The 20,850-nt window shown below is 49.2% G+C and overlaps 7 protein-coding genes; 4 read left to right on the plus strand and 3 right to left on the minus strand.

Moving 5' to 3' along the window:
* Window positions 1-554: 554 nt before the first annotated feature.
* On the minus strand, window positions 555-2,734 carry FFUJ_06222 (related to palI protein; the record flags this gene model as incomplete). XM_023579523.1 has 3 exons in its annotated part: window positions 555-1,077; window positions 1,126-2,482; window positions 2,545-2,734. 3 exons carry the CDS (start codon window positions 2,732-2,734, stop codon window positions 555-557), a joined length of 2,070 nt encoding a protein of 689 aa, XP_023432347.1.
* Window positions 2,735-5,525: 2,791 nt separating this feature from the next.
* FFUJ_06223 (related to bacterial aminoglycoside acetyltransferase regulators) lies at window positions 5,526-7,502 on the plus strand (the record flags this gene model as incomplete). XM_023579524.1 has 2 exons in its annotated part: window positions 5,526-6,235; window positions 6,287-7,502. 2 exons carry the CDS (start codon window positions 5,526-5,528, stop codon window positions 7,500-7,502), a joined length of 1,926 nt encoding a protein of 641 aa, XP_023432348.1.
* A 3,089-nt stretch (window positions 7,503-10,591) lies between these two features.
* On the plus strand, window positions 10,592-12,220 carry FFUJ_06224 (probable septin aspE; the record flags this gene model as incomplete). XM_023579525.1 has 2 exons in its annotated part: window positions 10,592-11,058; window positions 11,119-12,220. 2 exons carry the CDS (start codon window positions 10,592-10,594, stop codon window positions 12,218-12,220), a joined length of 1,569 nt encoding a protein of 522 aa, XP_023432349.1.
* A 960-nt stretch (window positions 12,221-13,180) lies between these two features.
* FFUJ_06225 (uncharacterized protein) lies at window positions 13,181-15,406 on the minus strand (the record flags this gene model as incomplete). XM_023579526.1 has 2 exons in its annotated part: window positions 13,181-14,078; window positions 14,130-15,406. The coding sequence occupies 2 exons, from the start codon at window positions 15,404-15,406 to the stop codon at window positions 13,181-13,183; spliced, it is 2,175 nt and encodes a 724-aa protein (XP_023432350.1).
* Window positions 15,407-15,912: 506 nt separating this feature from the next.
* On the minus strand, window positions 15,913-16,516 carry FFUJ_06226 (uncharacterized protein; the record flags this gene model as incomplete). XM_023579527.1 has 3 exons in its annotated part: window positions 15,913-15,996; window positions 16,069-16,387; window positions 16,455-16,516. The coding sequence occupies 3 exons, from the start codon at window positions 16,514-16,516 to the stop codon at window positions 15,913-15,915; spliced, it is 465 nt and encodes a 154-aa protein (XP_023432351.1).
* Window positions 16,517-17,408: 892 nt separating this feature from the next.
* Window positions 17,409-19,157, plus strand: FFUJ_06227 (uncharacterized protein; the record flags this gene model as incomplete). Its single annotated transcript, XM_023579529.1, has 1 exon — window positions 17,409-19,157. One exon carries the CDS (start codon window positions 17,409-17,411, stop codon window positions 19,155-19,157), a length of 1,749 nt encoding a protein of 582 aa, XP_023432352.1.
* A 552-nt stretch (window positions 19,158-19,709) lies between these two features.
* Window positions 19,710-20,737, plus strand: FFUJ_06228 (probable ribosomal protein S4.e, cytosolic; the record flags this gene model as incomplete). XM_023579530.1 has 3 exons in its annotated part: window positions 19,710-19,723; window positions 19,835-20,257; window positions 20,389-20,737. The coding sequence occupies 3 exons, from the start codon at window positions 19,710-19,712 to the stop codon at window positions 20,735-20,737; spliced, it is 786 nt and encodes a 261-aa protein (XP_023432845.1).
* Window positions 20,738-20,850: the final 113 nt, after the last annotated feature.

Below are 20,850 nucleotides of genomic sequence, written 5' to 3' on the forward strand. Positions count from 1 at the left end.
TTCTTTCTTTCTTTCTTTCTTTCTTTCTTTCTTTCTTTCTTTCTTTCCATCAACCAATCAACCAATCAACCAATCAATTAATCAATTAATCAAATCAACAACCTTGCTAGCAGCACGCCCTCTCTTCAAGACGATGTGGATTCCGTTGACATCAGACGTAGCTTGTCATGCGACAACTGTCAAGGAATCACAGCGTCCTGCGCTATAGCTAAAGAAAAAAACAACGATAATAGGGGTTACAAGAATGCGTCAGGTATGGGACAAAACTGTGCCTGATCTCCATGACATCGAAGTAAAAGAAACAAAAATGTACGTTTCAGGAATGCAATACACAAAGGATAAAGAATGGTAAACCAACACAGTTGTTACATTTAACCAACAATAAGACACTAGATTAGTCTGAGGGACAATTGTGTCTTCTAGCATACGGCCGTAATAAGAAGAAGAATTGAAAGGTATGAACACCCTAACAGCAGGAAAGGGTGGGGTATATATTAGAAATAACCCAGTCTAATGACCATGATACTACCATAGAAGCTGACTAGGCAGATTTACTAGAAACCGCCAGGTGGGTATGCGCTTCCAGGTACCATTCCAGGGCCTCGTCCAGTCCGTGAACTAGGCAATTGAAAGTCGGGGGTATCTAACAGCATGTCTTGACGTTGCTGTTGTTGATGTGCTGGTCGGCGATGAGGGGGTCCTTGTTGGTACGGTAGCGGTGGGGGGTTGGGGTTCCAACGTGGGTTGATCCCACGCTGGGATATGGATGTAAATGTTGAATGCTCAGACTCGGCAGGGCTTCGAGTCCCCGCATTGTTGGCATGAATGTCCTCATATATAGGCTCAATAGGGGGCGGCTGAAGGTTGTTACTTGCGGGTGGTGCATCGGAGGCGAAACGGGGATCAACATCTTCATAATAGTTGCTATTCCCGATGGCCACAGGCTGTTGGACAACAGGCGGCGTCCTTCTTTCAGTGAGTTCAGCTCTTGGTTGACCAGTTACCAGAGGTGACGGGGCTCGGGGTGAATTTCTGCCATCGCCCTGAGTCCATCCTGAGCGGGGTGGAACATATTGCCTGGTCATCTGGTCAGCATCGTGGAGAAATCATGAGCGGGAGCCATACTCATCGGTGCTATATTTACTTCCCTCGCTCATGTACGTATCATGTCGCTGTGGGATCTGCCCCTGCTGGAGTCCAACCATACCTGCAACATCCGCGTCACTGTCCCGGAGCTGTCCGTAGGTTCCTCCGTCATGATGCTGAACAGCCGGAGTTGCATCCATTTCTACTGCGCGACCCCCAACAGTGGCAGGCTCGGTCCCTGGCAAAGGCGGCGGCGACTCAGCTCGAGGCAATGTGGACTCTGGGCTGTAAGCAGTGTAAGTGTTCACACTCGGCATTGAGGGATTCGTCGAGCTATATCCATTAGATGGCTCTGACGGCTGAATGTCTTGAGCAAAGTTTTGAGCGGGTGACGGTCTCCGATCGTAAGGACCATTATTGTATCCTGGGGGCGCGTTTAGACCTCCCCTCATCCCGTTTGCAGCATAGACTCCTCGGTTGGGTTGTCCATAGCCTCCTCGTCCTCCTCTGGAACCATATCCAGCCCTTCCAGGCGGCCCGTAGCCTCCACGACCTCGGACTGGTGCTCCATAGTTATCATATCCTCCACGACCATAACCCCCTCTTCCACCGCGGTAGCCTCCTCCAACTCCTGTTCCACGGTTACTCATGCTTGGAGAAGGTCCTCTCCGCGTTGCATATGGGTCAGTAGCATTGTCGGTTGGGTTGCCAAACTGATCGCGAGAACCTTGCCTCTGTGGGTTCCTGCTAAAGGCTGCAACCTCACCCACGCTTGCCACATCGTTAGGGGGTGCTGGAGATCGATTTGATGTGGTCCGGCGGGTCAGAGGGATGGCTTCTTCGCTAGCTTGGTCGCTTCTACTCTTCTGTTCGAAGGTTGTAAAGGACGGGAGATTGTCATGTACACCATTGCCACCACTCACGGTGGGAAGAGTCGGTTGTCGAGAAACTTCAGGCTCCACAGTCGTCTTATCTTGAGCAGTTCTGTTGTAATAATTCTCGCCACTCATTTCAGCATTCTGAGCGATACGTCGCTGCCTGTCTTTCCTGCTGACTAGAGTGCGACGCATCGCACAAGTTACCAACCCACTCATGGCAACTAGGATAGTAGCAGCAAGAACGAGGTAAGACCCCCATGCTAGGTGTGGTACAAATAGAAGCACGTCGATCAAAAAGGCTAGCAAGCAAACCAGGAAGTCAATGAGGAGGAAGATAAATAAAATGAGCAGATATCTTGTCGAGTGCGAGGGAGCGTGCAAGTGAGACACAGCCGCCATGATAGTCATGACAAGGGTAATAAGTGCCGCGACTGGATGCACAATAAGAATGGCAGATAGCGTATTCCGAACGCCAGATGGTAAGTCGAAGGCTTGGCTATCATCCCCAACTAATTTGGCTAAAAGAAGCATCAGTACGACTCGAAAGAGGGAACGCGTTTCAACATCACGGTAGACTGACCAGTGTCGTATCCAACCCCGATACCGCTACATCCTTTGCCCTGTTGGCAGTAGCCAAAAACGCCATATGTTACACCACCGAAGTCGCTCAGTGGAATGGCTTCAATGATTGGGGTTGATATAACAGCTAACAGTAGCAAAGCAAAAGCTGCGAACAGCAGCACCGTCAACGGTGTACCAGGCCGTAACATGGCAACAGTGCGCTAAGCGCCCGATTCAAGACCGACAAGAAAACGACAGAGCAAGCGGCCGACGTCGTGACGACGCGGGGACGGAAAGGCAATATATCAACGTGTAGCTCTTTCGGTAATTCCTTCTGCTACAACGTCGATGAATAACATTGGCGAAGGGAGGGTGAGAGTTGTCGGGGAAATCAAGCAACAAGGCCAATATTGGGCTGCAAAGTTAAGCCGTCGAGTCCTGAATTCTTCAAAATATGCCTCTTCAAGAAATCGGTCTGGTTCTTGTTCTTTTTCTCGTGTTTCCGCCAGAATCACGAACTGGGGGCTATATCGGTGAATATAGCAAGATACAGCACAGTCGCGAGACCTGAGTTGTCCCTGTTGTTGTCGATATAAAAGCCGTAGACTTGAAGAAGTAAACAATTGTTGCCAAGCCGCGATTATACTGAGAACGCCCCAGCGGGCCTTTGACAATCGATGTTATCGTCAATATGTTTCGATACTGTGCTCCGGTCAAGAAATGAGTTGGGAACGAATGTCGTGGTCGGGACTGAGCAACGAGGAGGGGGATTGACTTTGGGTGTTATCGGACAAGGTGCTTTGCTCTGGTCTATCTAACTTGGCTCTTTGTGGCTTAGCAGAGTGCTAGGGGAACAGAGAGCGCTAATCTCAGATCAGCTAGGAATGTCGATGTGCTGGTCCAGGAACAAGGGGGCCAGCCCCAGCCGTCTGACCTCGCCGAATACACGCGAGACCAGTCTAACAAAGGACGTCGCAGAAACTTGGATATTCCATGCATTGATTCTTATCTGCCGATCTACTTGTATCGAGTCTACTGCACCTTTAGCACATGCTTTATCTGCAACCAATTCTCTTGCCGGGAGTAAATAAAGACTCCCTTTTCAAAGTTTACGCCAACAGCCAACTCACTAAGGTTGCCAATAAGACAATCTTAGCCACAAGTTTAATTTCTCAATCATGGATGTCATGCTGCTTATCCTACCACCACCACACCATTTCACAGCATGAGGGAAATGGGAGGCTAGCACATGTGGGTCCCCGCCGTTGTAACATACCCACCAATCCCACGTCGGAAGGCAGGCGTCATTTTCGGTTGCAGTCAGACAACATACGAACCATCTGTCGCGCCTCTTCTGTGCTTGGCTCAATATCCTTGTCCTAGGCTGCCAGTTTAGGCTCGATCTCTATACAGTCTCTGAAGCTAAAAAAGACAACTCCGCCAACTTTGCAATCTTCTCTGGTTGGGCGACGCATGTACCTAGTGAACAACCTGTGCTTTTGGTTTCGAAGGAGAGCAACTTTCCCTGTGGCCTCGGCCCTTGCTATATCTGAGACAACGTTTTGTCCAATACTCACTCAATCTTCCCATTGCAACAACCCAGGTCGATAATTTGCACTGACGTGGCTAACTTAGTCTCAGGAGCAAACTTTCTATGGTAGTACCATATAGTAATCCGCATTTCGTGGGAAATTTGATCTCAATTGATTTCTCAACGTGGTTACGCCCGTTTAAAGTCTCAGTTGCCTTGATGGTATTAGTATGAAGACCAGCGACGGAATCTTCGTCAGTCACAACACTGTACTATACATAAGTCGCCAGTCTAGCATATTGGCTTATTCACCGTATATATCGATGCATGTTGCTAACAATAGATCTCGGCGGCCAAGATACATGACCTGTATAACTTCCGACCATGTAGCCATCATACCCTCTTGTGCCACAATCAATATGCAACGGGCCGGTGCTCCTCTCTGACCCAGGCCATGCCAGCTCAGCAAAGGGATAATATTTTAGAAAACTGTACAAAGGATGATGCCCATGCTTTGCGCATTTTTAATCCTCGATATGTAAAAGCTGCCTTGACTCGAAGCACCTACAGCCCCATCCTCGCCATGGTTTTCTAAATGACGAAACATACTGCATAATGCTTCATGTTTCGACAACTGGGGTATAGTCTCATATTCGTCATCCCATTGATACTCGTATTAATCAAAGGCGTCACGTTTCGACTCGTGTTTGACAATCTATGGTTTTGCCGGTGCTCTTTTGATTTCTATGCTCACCTTACACTGTTTGATAAAGTGCTACAACTTCCATTTGTGAACCTTCTTTCTGCTATGCCTACCCTATAACTGGTGGGTAACCCACCGTATCTAGGTAGCAGAACAGCGGTTAGAATCTGATGCACATCGTCCCCCATATGTCTGGAATATCAAACCAGGGTACACGTGTAAGCTAACAATGGTGTTAGAACCGAGATAGTAACATGAATCCGAGGTGTATTTAGGTCCCAATAATGTGAATATACAATCTACAAGGAAGATAAGGAACAAGAAAAGCTCCACCGAACCTAGGAGACGCCTTTCCAAGTACTTATAGTATGCACTGCATCTAACTTAGGTACTACTCGGTAGGCTGTAGCTCATATAGACCTACATTTGTTCAGTATGCGGTTTATATATCGATTACGTCACACAGGCCGGTCGGGAAATCGGCCAGAAATTGCACCGACTTGCGGAAGGCGATCGTGTGCCCCCCAATTCTCCGAGCCGTTCCGGGGATTTTCATCTCGGACGTCATCAATGACTCCGGAGATAGGGCAAGAGGATTATTGCATTTCGCCCTTATCTTTTCCTTCATCCTCCCCCCCTTTCATGTTATCATTCAGTCACTCGTAGCTATATTCCACTCATTGCTCATGGCACTCGACTGTTGATCACCTCCGACCCCTCCAGCATGTTGCGCAACGCCATGCAAGGCCACTCAACGCGCGCCACCATGCGCTGCCGACCTAGAACGCTCGCACCAACGTTGCGAAGATTACAATCAGGTGGTCCTTTCCAGGCCATGCGACCGCCGTCGCCAGAGGAGCTTGGTGCCCCGCGGCGGGCGAAGGAATACAGACGAGGACGGCAGTGGGCGCGGCGCTTGCTTTTGACATGTGCCTTAGGAGGTACAATTTATCTCGGGGACCGCCAGATATACGCATCTGGGTTTGGCCGCTCTCTACATACGTTCGGAACCGGCCTGCTCGTAGCCTTCGACTACAAGCTGAATTTTCGACCCCAACCTATTACTGGCGGGACTGTGCAGGACTTGCATAACCGGAATGCCGAGCGGCTATTCAACCTTCTCCGTTCCAATGGTGGACTTTATCTCAAGATCGGACAAGCCATCGCAATGCAGAGTGCCGTGCTGCCTCCCGAATTCCAAAAGATGTTCAGCCGCATGTTTGACGACGCACCGCAAGATGATTGGAGTGACATCGAAGCAGTGATAAGACAAGATTTTGGGAAAAGTGTCGAAGAGGTCTTTGGCGTCAGCTTCGCCGGAAAAGAGGGAATGGGATTGATGGAGCGCAAGGCTCGAGCGAGTGCAAGTGTTGCTCAAGTCCATTGGGCCAGACTTGCGGATGGTCGCGAAGTCGCTATCAAAATACAGAAACGGGAGATTGCCAAGCAAATATCATGGGATCTATGGGCCTTCAAGTAAGCCCGACAAACGCAGCTAACTCCCACGTACTTACTGATGCAAAACAGGACCGTCGCATGGATCTATTCTAAGTGGTTTGACCTCCCACTGTACAAACTAGTCCCTTTCATCACGGAGCGACTCGAGCTGGAGACTGATTTCGTCAATGAGGCCAAAAATTCAGAAAAAATGCGAGAGCTTGTCAATGCAGAGAAAGCCTTGAAAGGGAGAGTATACATTCCTACGGTTTATCCCGAATTTACGACAAAGCGAGTTCTCGTGACTGAGTGGATCGAGGGTGTGAGGCTTTGGGATAAGAAAGCCATAACATCGAGATGGCTTGGAGGGCATGGCAATGGATCTCCTGGCGCTGGTCGCCCACTCCCGCAAATTGATCTTGAGGCTGCACGTCTTGAGCTTCGCACAAGGCCATTTCAAGAGAACCTCAAGCCAGAACGTCAGGAATTATGGCGAGGCCGACGAGGCCGTGGGGGACTTGGCCTGTCCACGCGAGAAGTCATGACGACCATGGTGGACCTCTTCTCCGCACAGATTTTCAAGTGGGGTGTCGTCCACTGCGATCCGCACCCTGGCAACATCTTTATCAGACGTTTGCCCAATGGACGAGCCGAGCTTGTGCTTATTGACCATGGCCTCTATGTGTACATGTCATCGAAGTTCAGAAATGAATACGCCACCTTCTGGAAAGCACTCATGACATTCGACAATAAAACAATATCACAAGTGACAGAAGCATGGGGGATCAAGGCAGCGGATCTCTTCGCGAGCGCGACATTACTGCGGCCGTATGAGGGTGGAGATAAGCGCACGCATAATGGGATAATGAAAGAGCTCGAAGGCAATACGCCGGCTGAGCGGCATTACGCGATGCAGAAGCGAATGAAGCAGGGCATCCGAGAGATACTGACTGATGAAGATAAGTGGCCACAAGAGCTGATTTTCATCGGTCGCAATATGCGAATCGTGCAAGGCAATAACCAGTATCTCGGATCACCAGTCAACCGCGTCAAGATGATGGGCGAGTGGGCGAGTCGAAGTTTATTCGAGGACCCCCAGTTGCCACTGAGCCAACGCCTTCAGAATCGCTGGCGCCATATCATCTTCAAGACTGTCATGGCAGCCTCTGATGTGGCCTTTTACATCTTCAAGCTGCGCCAGTGGTTGGGTCTTGGAGGGGGGATGGAGGATGAAATGGAAAAAAGAATGAAGGATGTCGCACAAGACTTTGGCATTGAGCTCCAGCATGATGTTTTTGAAGGCTGAGCCAGTGCCACTGCAACAGGACTGGTGGAAATGTAAACTAATCTGTCACGACAACTTATGACGAATTCCCCTTTCATGTAACAAGAATCTGTACAGTTCATATAGATAGACGACGATTGACAATGCCTGGTAATTATCGTGGGCTTGCCTAAGTCAAAATATAGAACCCTCTCAAGGTCGGCAAACGAGTTCACGATAGCATTCAGACCATTGGACTCGAATATATTGGTATAGACATTGGACGGAAGCGGTGCCACAATATCTCATTGCAGATTGTCTTTATCTCCTATATTATTTGGTCCAGCCGGTGATTCGCGTAAACGCAGGAGGCAGTCATGTATTGTAGGTCACCAGATATGAATCTCTGATAGTGGCATGTTGAAGAACGATTTGTTCCAGTCGATCCTGGCTACCTGATGCATTTGAGGGGAGGAGTACAGCCCGGCCATTAGGTAGCCGTAGTCACCACAAATCGAATATTTTGTGCCCTTTGTAGATGCCCTCCTCGTGTTGCCGTTAACCTATTATTTCGACTTATCACCGTATCAATTGTCCGACCACGCGGTAGCCACATAGATGCTTTATATTGTCCTCGCTCACCGAGGTCAGTCTGACACGAACGGTTTTACAGGTGAACATTTTCACTGATTGATGTAGCGCAGGAGGAGATTATTGAAATAGGATTGATAGATGTTCAAGGATATGCTCAATCCAGAACTGGATGTAGTGTCCGTATGGGAAGCCTACAATTCACTTCTTCATACCTTAAGTTCATACATAGCATTTAGTCGAATAAGCTAACAAAGCAGTGATACCTAAGTTGCTATCGTTTTAGAACAGTGTCGAAAAAAACAGGCCTTGGGTTGGGTAGGACCAGGTGAATGGATCTGTCGGTAAATGAACTAGCGCTAGAAACCTTTTGTTTCTTCGCTTACATGCATTGGATGCCCTGCAATTAAAGCCACTGTGTTTTATCACAACAATGCTAAGCTTCCCTGTTCATACAGCTACCTCCTCACCTTGCCTAAGTACATATGGAGAACTACAAGAAACGCCCGTGCTTTGGCGTTATGCCCTCCAAGGTGTTTTTGTTGCCCAGAAGGACGGCGCTTTATGCTTGTTATCGACGGATGCAGTTGGTGGAGGCATCTAACCTCTTCCTCAAGCCCGGTTTAGTTGACACTTGACAAGCCGTGTACCTGCATCGGTGGGTCGATCCGATACAGCCTAAAAGTTGAGATTTCTGGTTTTGGTTGGCTCATAGAAATATCTCGTGTCTGTGCTTGAATTCGACAAGGACACGGAAGAATATACTGGGATTCGGTCCTGATCATCGAGCTTGTATCCGAAAATGCCAGCTATAAGGCCGCACGTACAGAGTACTCCGCACCAGGAGCCAGGTAATTAAGACACGAAGACACAGACTTAATATATTGGAGTCTAAGCCCAAAGCCATGTGCCTGTGGCGTTAGATTGGCGGACTGTCTCCACCTCAGGATACCCCCGCTCATAAGGATACGGACCATGCGACCAGACTCAGGACTGCTGCTAGACTGGAGTTCCGTTGGCTGGGTTGTATGTAAGACACAATTGGTGTTCAATGATATAGGAAGAAAGTCGGTGGGAGATAGGCAGGCTCCTTTTCTCGTTCAGACCACTGACTGCGGCTTTAAATTGACAAATAATCACCGTCTCTTATAAACGGAGTCAAGTCCTCATGCAGAACTGGCTTCCCCCTAATGCCCCTTACCCCGTCCAGTCAGATTGTCTTGGACCCTGCACCATCGCTAGCGCTGCAGAAGGTTAGCGAATCAGTTTTAAGGGTCCGCATCCGGGATCGTCTCAGAACAAAATGCGCCGATGAATTGCGAATCCTGACGTCTTTCAGATGATATGGTAGTTGAAACGAGGGGAAAAGTAAGAGGAAGCCTTAGCATGCTGTCTGGCCGAAAGCTTGGCATCTGTGAATACCTAAAGGCCACAGTGTGTCTGGGCTAGGCTTGTGTATCCTACTGTTTGAAGCGATCCAATATGATACCTATGTCTCGGGCATATCATCGACAAGCATATCGTAGGCCAGGTAATATGGATCATGCCCGATGTCTATACGTAGCAATCAGTCCGACTGGGCATTAAGACTTAGTTGCCCATGTATAAGGGTTAGAGTCGGTACTACGGAGTACCTTGGCTGGTATTCTTTTGGGCACAATTCCGTTGTCCAAGCTCTATTGAATCCATCCATGCCTTTAATCTCGACCTCCATCAGTACCGTTTTTGACCTTCCACAACTTAAATAACATAGCCAATCAGGTGCCTTGTCTTACTCGAAACGAGCCTGGGCCACCCCTGGTAAATAACTCCCCCCAAAAGCGCCCGACTCTGCAGACGCGCATCAATCCTGTTTCCATCTCATCTCAAGGCTACGAATCAACGTCGGCAAAGACCAGGCAAGACACGTTGTCCAGCTCATCTCCCCCTTTGCAAACTAAACGAACGCCTCGACCTTCATTCAGAGACTCAAATTCTCAAACACTCTCCACTGATCTCTTACACCCACTACTGGCACTGGCGGCTCTCCACACCTGGTACACGCGCTCTATACCTCACTCAGGTAGGTACTAATCCATCAAACGCATCACTTCCCTCCACTGTATAGATCCCCTTTTCTGCTCCTCAAGAGTTATTTGGAAAGGCCTGTCATTGACAGAGGGCATGTGAAGAACAGTCGACATCTGTTGAGTTGACATCTGCTGATTGTCCGTCTACGAAGTTGTTGCGACCAGCTGCCTCGTGCCGCCCACTCGCTTGGACACTTTGAACTATCAACCAAGACCGCCCACTATCGTACGCCCATCCACCTTCCGTCTCGATCGTTCCCGTTTCCTCCACTCCGATCCATTGTCATTTGTTCTCGACTTCATTTAAAGTCATCCATTTAGTTTTTGCTCCCCATCCTCCACTCCCATCTTAGGCCCCCCCGCTGCTTCCACGTGCTCCGCACCCTCCTTCTCGCGCCGCCCACTCTAACCTTCTGGGTTGCCTTCTCTTGGCCGCAACTCTTTTCCTTTTCATGATCAATCCCTCAGAGGATGAACAACGAGCAGCCTCGCCGTACCAGTTTCGGCATGTTACTCCGACGCAGCAAAAGTGGTGATCTAGGCAAAGGTGGTCGTAAGGCGCAGGCCCTTAGGGAGGCTGAGCTTGAACGACAGCGCCAGGCCTCGACGCGCATTGCTCCTAAGCTGCCCGAATTCGCCAATCATTCTGAACAACTATCGAAATCCTTTGGCCCCGAGTTGCGCCCCGAGTCACCAGCCAGCGTTCCTCGATCAGCAGATTACACTGCTATTCGACCTTCGGCAGAATATCCTCGTGGATATGGCGCTGCTGCACATGCTGCCGTCCCTGTTCCGCCGTTGCCCAACGGTGGTTTTGATCCATATGCCAGAACAGAAAGCATGACGAACCGTGGCCGCTACAGCTATGCTAGTAGTGCTATTAGCACGGTCAACAGTCCTCGCCGTGTTCGCAGACGAAAGGACCCGACGCCTTTGAAGTGAGTTTCTAATCAATATACTTCATTTGTTTATAAGTCGTGTGCTAACCCCAAAACCAGCATTCTCGTCATTGGTACTCGTAACTCTGGAAAAACATCCTTTCTCGAGTTTCTCAAAACAGCGCTCGCTCTTCCACCCAAGAAACGAGCCAAGAAGGGTGATGACGAAGTGCCGCAGAATCGCAACACCCCCTCTGGAAACTTTATTCCACACTACCTTGAAACTGAGATTGACGGGGAGCGTGTCGGTCTCACCATCTGGGACTCAGAAGGCCTAGAGAAGAATGTAGTCGACCTTCAACTTAGGGAAATGTCCGCATTTCTTGAAAGCAAGTTTGAGGAAACCTTTGCAGAGGAAATGAAGGTTGTACGCTCCCCTGGTGTGCAAGACACCCACATCCATGCCACCTTCCTTGTCCTTGATCCTTCTCGATTGGATCGCAACATTGCATCCGCGAGGAACCCAGCTATCAATGGTCAGCAAAACGGACACCTTGGTGCGCGTGTGTTAGGGAGTCTGGATGAAGACCTTGATTTGCAGGTTCTGCGTACGCTCCAGGGCAAGACTACTGTGATTCCGGTCATTGCCAAGGCCGATACTATTACCACCAAGCATATGAATGTTCTCAAACGAAGCGTTTGGGACAGCATCAAGAAATCGGGCCTAGATCCCTTGGAGGCACTTGGCCTTGATGATGAGGATGAGAGTAGCATTACTTCCGAAAGGATTGCCGAAGAGGACGAGGAGGAAGATGAGGCCGGACACGAACGCGGTGGTGCTCAAACCCCCGAGAGCCAGGAATTCCCACTACAGGGTCATCGAGAAAGCCCAGCCGCTTCTCCAAGCTCCAAGAGACTATCCACCAGCTCCATTCGACGACATAAAGCACAAGAAGAGGCCAAAGAAAAGGAAGACGAGATCCCTTTCCTGCCACTTTCCATCATCAGTCCTGATCTGTACGAGCCAGGTGTCATTGGCCGACAGTTCCCGTGGGGGTTTGCTGATCCTTACAATGATGAACATTGTGACTTTCAACGTCTGAAAGAGGCTGTTTTCAGCGAATGGCGTGCCGAGCTACGTGAAGCTAGTCGGGAACAGTGGTACGAGGGATGGAGAACGAACCGACTCAAGCAGAGGGATGTCCCCTACCGTCATCGATGAATGCTGTTTATTGAAGACAGCACATAACCACGCGGGATTGACACGCCCTTCATACGATCGGATGACACTCTGTCACTAAACCATGTCTTTGCTTGACACGGCATGGATCCAGACGCTCTTACTGCGACCATCTTTCTTTGCTCACATTACTTTAACGCTATACCATTTCCCGGAAAACTGCAGCATACCCTTTGTCATCTTGTTATAACATTTCTGAACTCGCGAGGAAGATTACTGTTTTATACAGATAAGAATTGCTTCAACTCGCCTTTACGGCTGATACCCATTTATTGAGACACTCGACTGTTTCTACCGCGCGGCTTTTGATTTTTAGACCAACGGACGAGCTAGCCTCGCAAGGTTTTATCGACTGCTCATGATGCCCTTCACTTCTTTTTTCTTTCTCTTTTCACAAACATTCTCAGACACTAGCGTTTGTGGCATTGGTTTTGAAATGAGAGGTCTGTATGGGCGTCTTATGGCTCCGCCTTACAAATCGTACCCTTCTTGACATCACTATACCGGCGCTTCTTGCTGTTGTCTGGACTGAGAGCACGACTAGCTTTGACCAGCACCATTTCTGAGGGTACAAAACACAATAGCTATGCCGCCAGCCATTGCGAAGAGCCTGGGCAAGAATGATGATATATGTAGCTGGCTCTGTAGACTCTAAGGTGTCGGAGGAGATGCCCTTTTTTTAGTCAGCTTATTTTACTAGAAATCCATTACGCAACTCGTGCTTTCAACTATGAATTGACTTACAAATGCCATGTAGTTTTGACTAGGACTTGTGAATGTACACCATAGCGGCGAGCAAGGACTCGTCTCCCCTGAGTTAGAATTCGCGGGATGCGATATGGCGGCCGTAAATATAATGTAAAGCATAACGCCAATGAAGAATTGTACATGATTATGACCACTCGCTGAATTTACACATTTCCGTATCTATGCCACCCAGTGTTAAAATGGCGTGAATTCTGCAAGCTCAGTGTTAATGGGATTGTTATCGTCATCAACATCCGCCTCTTTACGAAACGGATTCTTCCCAACTCCTTTGATCTTTATAATTTCTTTATTGCTCAGAGCTACACCGTCAAAATTCGGAGGCAATAGCATGTCAATCATGAGAATTTCCGTCTTGAGGTTTCGAGCACGGTCGCGGTACGCCTGCTGATTGCGCGGGTATTCAAAACGCTCCCTCATGGTTTCAATGGACGACCAACGGACACCGTATTCTTGGATAAGATCTAAAAGGACCTGGGAGTCGTGCTCACTCCAAGGAACGCGCTGTCGTGGTCCTTGTCGCTCTGGATCTGCCATACGAGCCTCCTTTTTCCTTTGTGATGCGGCCTTTGCGATAGCGTTGAAAGGTCTGGAGGACAATGGTGCCTGCGACACTGACCGTAACCCCATATCCTGCGATGACTGCTCCATAGAAAGAGGGTGTGCGGGCCCTGAAGAGAATGAAGACTCAGAAACGTTCCTTTGAGGACGCCGCGGGACAGGTTGTGGCCTTGGAGGTGGCGGCATCTGTCGTTGTAGCTCATCTCGCCTCGCTGGATCAACACGCCGAGTGTCGGTCTCAAATGCATCTTCCCCATCTTCGTCGTCCTGGGAAAGTCGCGGTCGTTTCTGCCCTCTTTCCCGTTCCCTCTCGCCTTGCGTAGCTAAACGATAAGAACTTGCGGGGGGAAATGGGCTACCGCCCAGGAGGTCGGCATTCGAATCTTCATGATAATCACGGGGAACTCCGGATCTGGAACCTGCAAGTTGTTGGTTGGAAGGGGGAACAGTGCTGGCTGCTCGACCTCCACCACGCAAGGCTTGAATGGACTTTGGCCCAACAAACAAACTGGGCCTGCTGGGGGGTCAACATGGAGCTCTGTTACCAGGTAAGAATAGTACTTACTCTGCCTCCTGACTTCCCACACGCACGATTGATTGTGACTCCGAACCGTAATCATTACCTTGGCTGTAGGTGGCCTCTTGTTGGCCATGTTGAGAAGGTTCGGTACCCGCCCTCACACTCTCTTCGTATGTCAAAACATTGTATAAGCTCTTAAAGCACTCTAAGAGATCTTCCACCAAATTCTGCAGGGGGAAATGCTTTCTTAGCTGAGAGATTCCCCCATCCTCCTTGTTATCATCGATGATCTTCTTGATCTGAGCGATCCGTCCTGAGCAGAGATCATCAACATCGTGATCGACACCTTCATCACCGCCGAGGTCTTTGAAGTAACCCCCAGAAAAAAGTTGTGGATATGAAGGAAGCCCCCCTTCGCCCTTGTATCCCGATCTGTCCAAATCTTTCAAAATCTCTTCGTCGTTGCAGAAATAAGAGACAAGAAGCTCTCGAAAGTCCTTTTCGTCCCTGCGATGAGAAAGATCCTCGACAAATAACCAGGTCCGGAGGTGTAATGTGCTCTGAGGGCTTTGGAACATATTATCAGCTGGGGTAAAATATGCAGGCAAAACCCTGTTGAGGCATTCGAGAAATGGGAAGATGGCTGATGTCTCCTCATTCTCAAGCCCGTAAAGCGTGTCGTAAGCTGTCACAACATTGGTGCGTGCGATCTGAGTCACCCTGACGCTTTGGTTTTGAGTGGGAGTGTCATCCACGAAGTGCGCGAAATCAATGAACGGTGCCGTGTTAGACTGATCAAGTGCATCATATTCTCCTCTGATGGTGTGAAAAGCACGTCGCTTGATAGCCAAGATTCCAGTGAAGACATCGTCAGCTTCATTTCCTTGAAAGCATTCAAACAGGCTATCGGCAGCTCTTGCTAAGTCTGGAACGCTCAGCTCCAGGATCCTTTGCTGTGCTGTGGTGATTACTGGACCAAGTTGAAGTTCTTCGATAGGGCTGTTGATATCCTCAGGTTCTTCGCCGGAGTCTTCCGGCTGCGAATAATTATTCTCATCATAGAATTCGGTTTCATCGTCAGGCTTTAGTGGAATCGACGGGATGCTAATGTCGTCTCGAGCCTGAGGAGGTGGGTTACGGCGAGCGACCGGATCGTTCAGTAGAACCCTGAGAGGTTCAGGTGCGGGCTGGCTAACAATATTCTTTGTTGGGCTTGTTACACGTTGAACTGGGTCGTTTCTTCGGTTGCTACGCCTCAATTCGCGATTTTCATTCTGAGCAGATGCACGCTCTGAGCGCCCTGCAGCACTTCGAGTATTCATTACTGCGTGAAGGCTTATGGATGTGTATTCGTAAGGTTGAGCCTAGGTAGCGCCAAAACGCGCTGTTGTGATGATTGACCCTAACCCTAACCCGAAGGTAACACGAAGGCATCTAACGCGTCCCTGGACTGAACTCTTGGTGTTGAGAGCTTTGACCACCCTCACAACAAGCCACCCCGGACGCTAAATCACGGGAGATGGAGATGTTAGCCTTCACTGTAGCAGCCTGTAAGGCAACCTTACCGAAAGTGGTACATTCTTGCATGTAACTACTAGGTACCTTAAGTCTAATCTTCTCTTCTTCTATGCGTACAATCACACTGCAACTTATGGTTCTCTCATAAATCTATGGGCTATAGGACAAAGAGAGCATATAAATCCACCAGACCTGTATTAGCGATGTCTTCCAAGTAGCTGTTTCACTCCCAAATTCTAATTTGAGAATCATCAGCCGTGGCTATTCTGTCGTCGATGTCGCCCCAAAATAGTTTTTTGCATCATGACAATTAGGCGGTCTTGACGGATTTGTTGACGTGATCAGGTCCAAAGAAGCCCGTGAGATAGGCTGTTCGCGTGAAGAAAAGGAATAACTAAGCCAAGGGTCAGCGCCAACCATAAGGCTGGAGATGATATGACAGCATCTGATCCTCTTCTTGGCTTACCGTCATTCCAACATTTCCCCAAGTCATGGCATTCCACTGGAGAGGGCTTAGCAACCTATCCCGGCCTATCCCATAAGAGCTGAAGCCAACATGACCAATATCTGCGAGCCAAAGAGCAATGAGATATGAGCGAACAACTCGGTTTTCAGTCGTGGTTGACAGGATCGCGACCCCAATGAATGCTAGCAGCAAATACAAATTCCCTAGCTGCCAGGCTATAACAATGCTATTGGGAGAAGCATCACCGTCGTTCTTCTGGGGAGATTGCTCTCCGATGAACCAAGCTGGATCAATGACGGCACCAGCAAAACCAACAACTCTGGTTTTGATGTTAGCAGATGTGCCATTCACGGGTCGGGCGCAAGATCCCTGTCATGAAATCCTACAAAGAGATAGGCTCTATAATAGTGAATACTATACGTGGGAAGGTGGGGAGAGAAGAAGCCATGATTATGAATTGATTGATTGTTGAACGGGCCAGTCACCTATGGCCAAGCAAAGCTGAAGAAATGAGGAGGGTACGTACACAAGATACCAAGTTTGATGTTCGTTTCCCCAGAATCAAGCTCCGGTTCCAGATGCCGCCATCCAATGAGAACAACATATTGAAACCCGGAACTGCTCGGGATAGACCGGAGCGAGGCCGATATCCGGCAAATGACCGGCCAGTATTTCGAGCTTTTTTCCGTTTGACCAGTATTTCCGGAGTCTCAATAAAGTTGGCTGAGCCGTTACTATGTAAAATCTAACAACGACGACACAAGTAGCTGGCCTTATCTCCGACTGTTTAAAACCCTATTTGCAATCGTGCAACATCTCCGGCATCCTGCCCCCGAAGAATCCTCCTACCACCTTCAGTCGAGCCAAGTCGATTTCAATTGGCTTGCTGGGGAAGCAAGAAAACATCATACGTTGATGTGAGTGTCAAAATAAGCTCAGTAAACCGCATCCTAAATCTCTACTATGTAACCCACGTTCTTTTGTCACTTATGACCAAGGTCCCAACTTTTCTTTCCCCTCCTAGTTGCCGCTTCAGTGCTGTTGTGCCCCCTCGCCAATGACAAGCTTCAACATGTGGCGATTTCACGTGCTACTGCAACTGAGAGACATACAGCCCAAGTGAGACCATATCAAAGCGTTCTCTTATGAACCAGCTCCCCAAACTCGTAGTCAACATGGTGTTCTGAGCTGTTGCATCTTGCCAACGGCATATGCAGCTTCCCCTCCCCTCTTTATAATCTACCCTCCCCTGGCGAATACCGCATTCAATCGTAACTATCTGTTTCTTCAATTGACTTTAACTCATGCTCAATGTGCCAACCCACCTTTGAGAGCCCACGATGGCCACGATCGAGCCACGCTTAATTCATCTGCTCAACGAGCCGACGAGACCGCAACTCAACCATGCCGATCTTCCACCGCTTCATTCACTTGTATTCCCTTCTGCCACTGATCGACCATTGGCCCCAATCGAGTCCGACACGAATCAGTATGGTGATAGACCACTTGCTGACACGCAGTCTGTTATTAACGCCGTTGATTTAATAAATTTGACCCACGATGACATTTCTTCAGAACCCCGCAAGGAAGGGAATGTTCAGGATGGAAAGATTGTACCGGCTTCCGGAGGATTCCCGCTGCGAGTAGCTTCAAGCGACTCGGATGCTGTAGAACCAGCCAGTTCAATAAGTCGCTTATTAGGTGACGGTCCCGAGCTTCTTGAAGACGTATCGAACAAAAAGCGACATCGCAGCCTCCATGTCAAAGATGAGTTCATGCAGCTCCCACAACCACTCAAGAAGCAAAAAGCCGCTCAGCAAGCGCCAGTAATGCCACCGATCATCAATGGGCTTCACGAACCTCCACCTCACGCCGCTCTGTTTCCTCCTATATCGTCGGATTCGTTTGAGAGCAAGGACGGCTCGCATATGAAGGCAATGCCCGATTTTATGCAGCCTTCCGCCCAGCCATCCACTCAAGCGTCGCAAGATGCTGAAACGGTTTCGGTGGCTAGCAAAACGCGCAAGCGGACCAGCAAACCGAGACGGAAGTGGTCTGAAGAGGAGACAAACCATTTGTTATTGGGCGTCAATCGATATGGGGTCGGAAAGTGGACGAGCATACTTGAAGATACCGACTTCAAATTTAACGACCGGACAGCTGGGGATCTCAAGGATCGGTTCAGGACGTGCTGCCCCGAGGAGCTCCGCAAGTCCAACCGACCGCTTGAACTAGACTCGCCTTCACGCTTCGATCGGGGGTTGAACCAGACGGGTAAAACAGATGTGCACTTTGAAAGGATATTGATAGATGGAAATGGTGCATCAGCAGAAGACACGGCCTCAACGATGCAGCAAGAGGTTGACACTACTCCTAAACAGAAAAGAAGTCGAGCACATCGCAAGAAGATGGAGGATCTTGTGGAGCTCGGTATTCATGGGCCCTTCAAGAAGTCGCATCGCCGCGAACGTCGACCTTTTACTGAACAAGATGACATGGAAATTCTTAAGGGTTTGGAGATCCATGGGCCCGCTTGGACCAAGATTCATCGTGACCCGCGCTTCAATCTTTCCAGTCGCCAACCAACAGACTTGAGAGACCGAGTACGCAACAAATATTCCAGTGTTTATCAAAAAATAGAGAAAAGCAATCTCCAGGCCAGGGAGATGAGCCGAGGGAACGATGTTATGGTACCGTCTATGAGAATACCAGTTGGGAATTTATTGGAACCTCGAAAGGCTACAACACTAGAACCACCAATGAACCAGTCGACCTCGCGCGAAGACCTTTCTCGATGGCCAGCTCAGCAAAAAATCGAAACAGGCGACATTATGGGAGCAGGCCATGTTTTCGAGTTCGGTGAAACTATGCCACCTCAATTCATGGGTGGTGAAATGGACATCTCGCGCTTATTACTTGACGATGCCAAGCTCTCGCCAACGATTCCACGATTTGGTCTTGAGGGCATCCCTGGTCTTTCTCCACCAGCAAATACCCCACAGAAAAGCCACATCAAAGAAGGAATGCAACACCCGAGTAGTTTATCAGCAGTTGGGCCAGCATCTATAAGTCGCAGTGCTCTGCATTAATGTTATGAACGTTAGGAGTCGGAAATTGGTTTGCAATGGTATTGGGCGTACATAGATTGAGACTTGGAACTGGACGAACACACAGCACGCGCTGGTCATCGATCGCTTATTACTTGTATCTGATGGAATTGCTTGGCGCTGGAACGAAAGGAAAACAGGTGCCTCACCGGCAAATATGGGAATGTTTCAAAAGTTGTATATCGTCGAAATCTGTGAGCCGCTCATGACCTCCAAAAAGGATATCATATCTTGTCATGCTACCGCCGGCAAAGGTTGAGTTTGAAAATGACTTCAGGGCACTCATACACGGGATACCATGCATAATTTTAATAATAAGATAGCAATAAAACCATTTGGTCGAAAGAGCTATGTGAGGTTATCTCGAGACCTCTTCACAAACCCCACCGACTAGCCCACTTATCTTATCTATCACGTGACCCACACACACGCATTTCGAAAAAAAAGGGCAGGAGCGACATAACTCGCCTTTTCTGAACTTGGTTTCCTCGTCCATCCTCCTCATCACCGCCGACAAACCAGCCAACCGATACAATGGCCCGTGGAATGTAAGTAGAACAACAAGGATAACGATCACCAATGCGATTGCAAGAAATCGCATTTGGATTTCTGTCTCCTGTCGTCCCGTTATGAGAACGAGGGTCTGACCGTCTCGATAGCAAGAAGCACCAGAAGCGCCTCAGCGCCCCCTCGCACTGGCTGCTTGACAAGCTGTCCGGCACCTACGCTCCCAAGCCTTCTGCCGGTCCTCACAAGCTCCGCGACTGCATGCCCTTGATCGTCTTCATCCGAAACCGCCTCAAGTATGCTCTCAACTACCGCGAGACCAAGGCCATCCTGATGCAGCGACTGGTCAAGGTCGACGGCAAGGTCCGCACCGATTCCACCTACCCCTCCGGTTTCATGGACGTCATCACCATCGAGAAGACTGGCGAGAACTTTCGTCTTGTCTACGATACCAAGGGCCGATTCACCGTCCACCGAATCCAGGCTGAGGAGGCTGAGTACAAGCTTGGCAAGGTCAAGCGTGTCCAGCTTGGTCGCGGTGGAATCCCATTCTTGGTCACGCACGATGCACGAACGTGAGTTCTGTCAGACATCATTCAGCCGTTGGATCAAGCTTTGGTCGATTCAAGTCACCCGACAAGACAGGAGCTTTATTTGACGGCTGTATGTAAACCCCAAATACCCCATTGCTAACGAATTCTCACAGCATCCGCTACCCTGACCCTCTGATCAAGGTCAACGACACTGTCAAGATTGACCTCGCCACTGGCAAGATCACAGACTTCATCAAGTTCGACACTGGCGCCGTCGTCATGGTCACTGGTGGTCGTAACATGGGTCGTGTTGGTGTTATCACTCACCGTGAGCGCCACGACGGAGGTTTCAACATCGTCCACGTCAAGGATGCCATTGACAACAGCTTTGCTACCCGTGAGAGCAACGTTTTCGTCATTGGCCAGGACAAGCCCTGGATCTCTCTGCCCAAGGGTAAGGGTGTCAAGCTCACCATTGCTGAGGAGCGTGACCGCCGACGTGCTTACGCTATCTCTCACTAAATTGTGGATTTGAGATTGGAATGGTAAAAAAACGGCATGTGGAATGGAGTCTCGGATTTGACGTTTGCTTTGCGGCTTTTACTACTCTGGAGATAGCCGGCCCCATGAGGCTA

This window comes from Fusarium fujikuroi, chromosome FFUJ_chr06, assembly GCF_900079805.1.
Source record: "Fusarium fujikuroi IMI 58289 draft genome, chromosome FFUJ_chr06".
Taxonomy (NCBI): Eukaryota; Fungi; Ascomycota; class Sordariomycetes; order Hypocreales; family Nectriaceae; genus Fusarium; species Fusarium fujikuroi.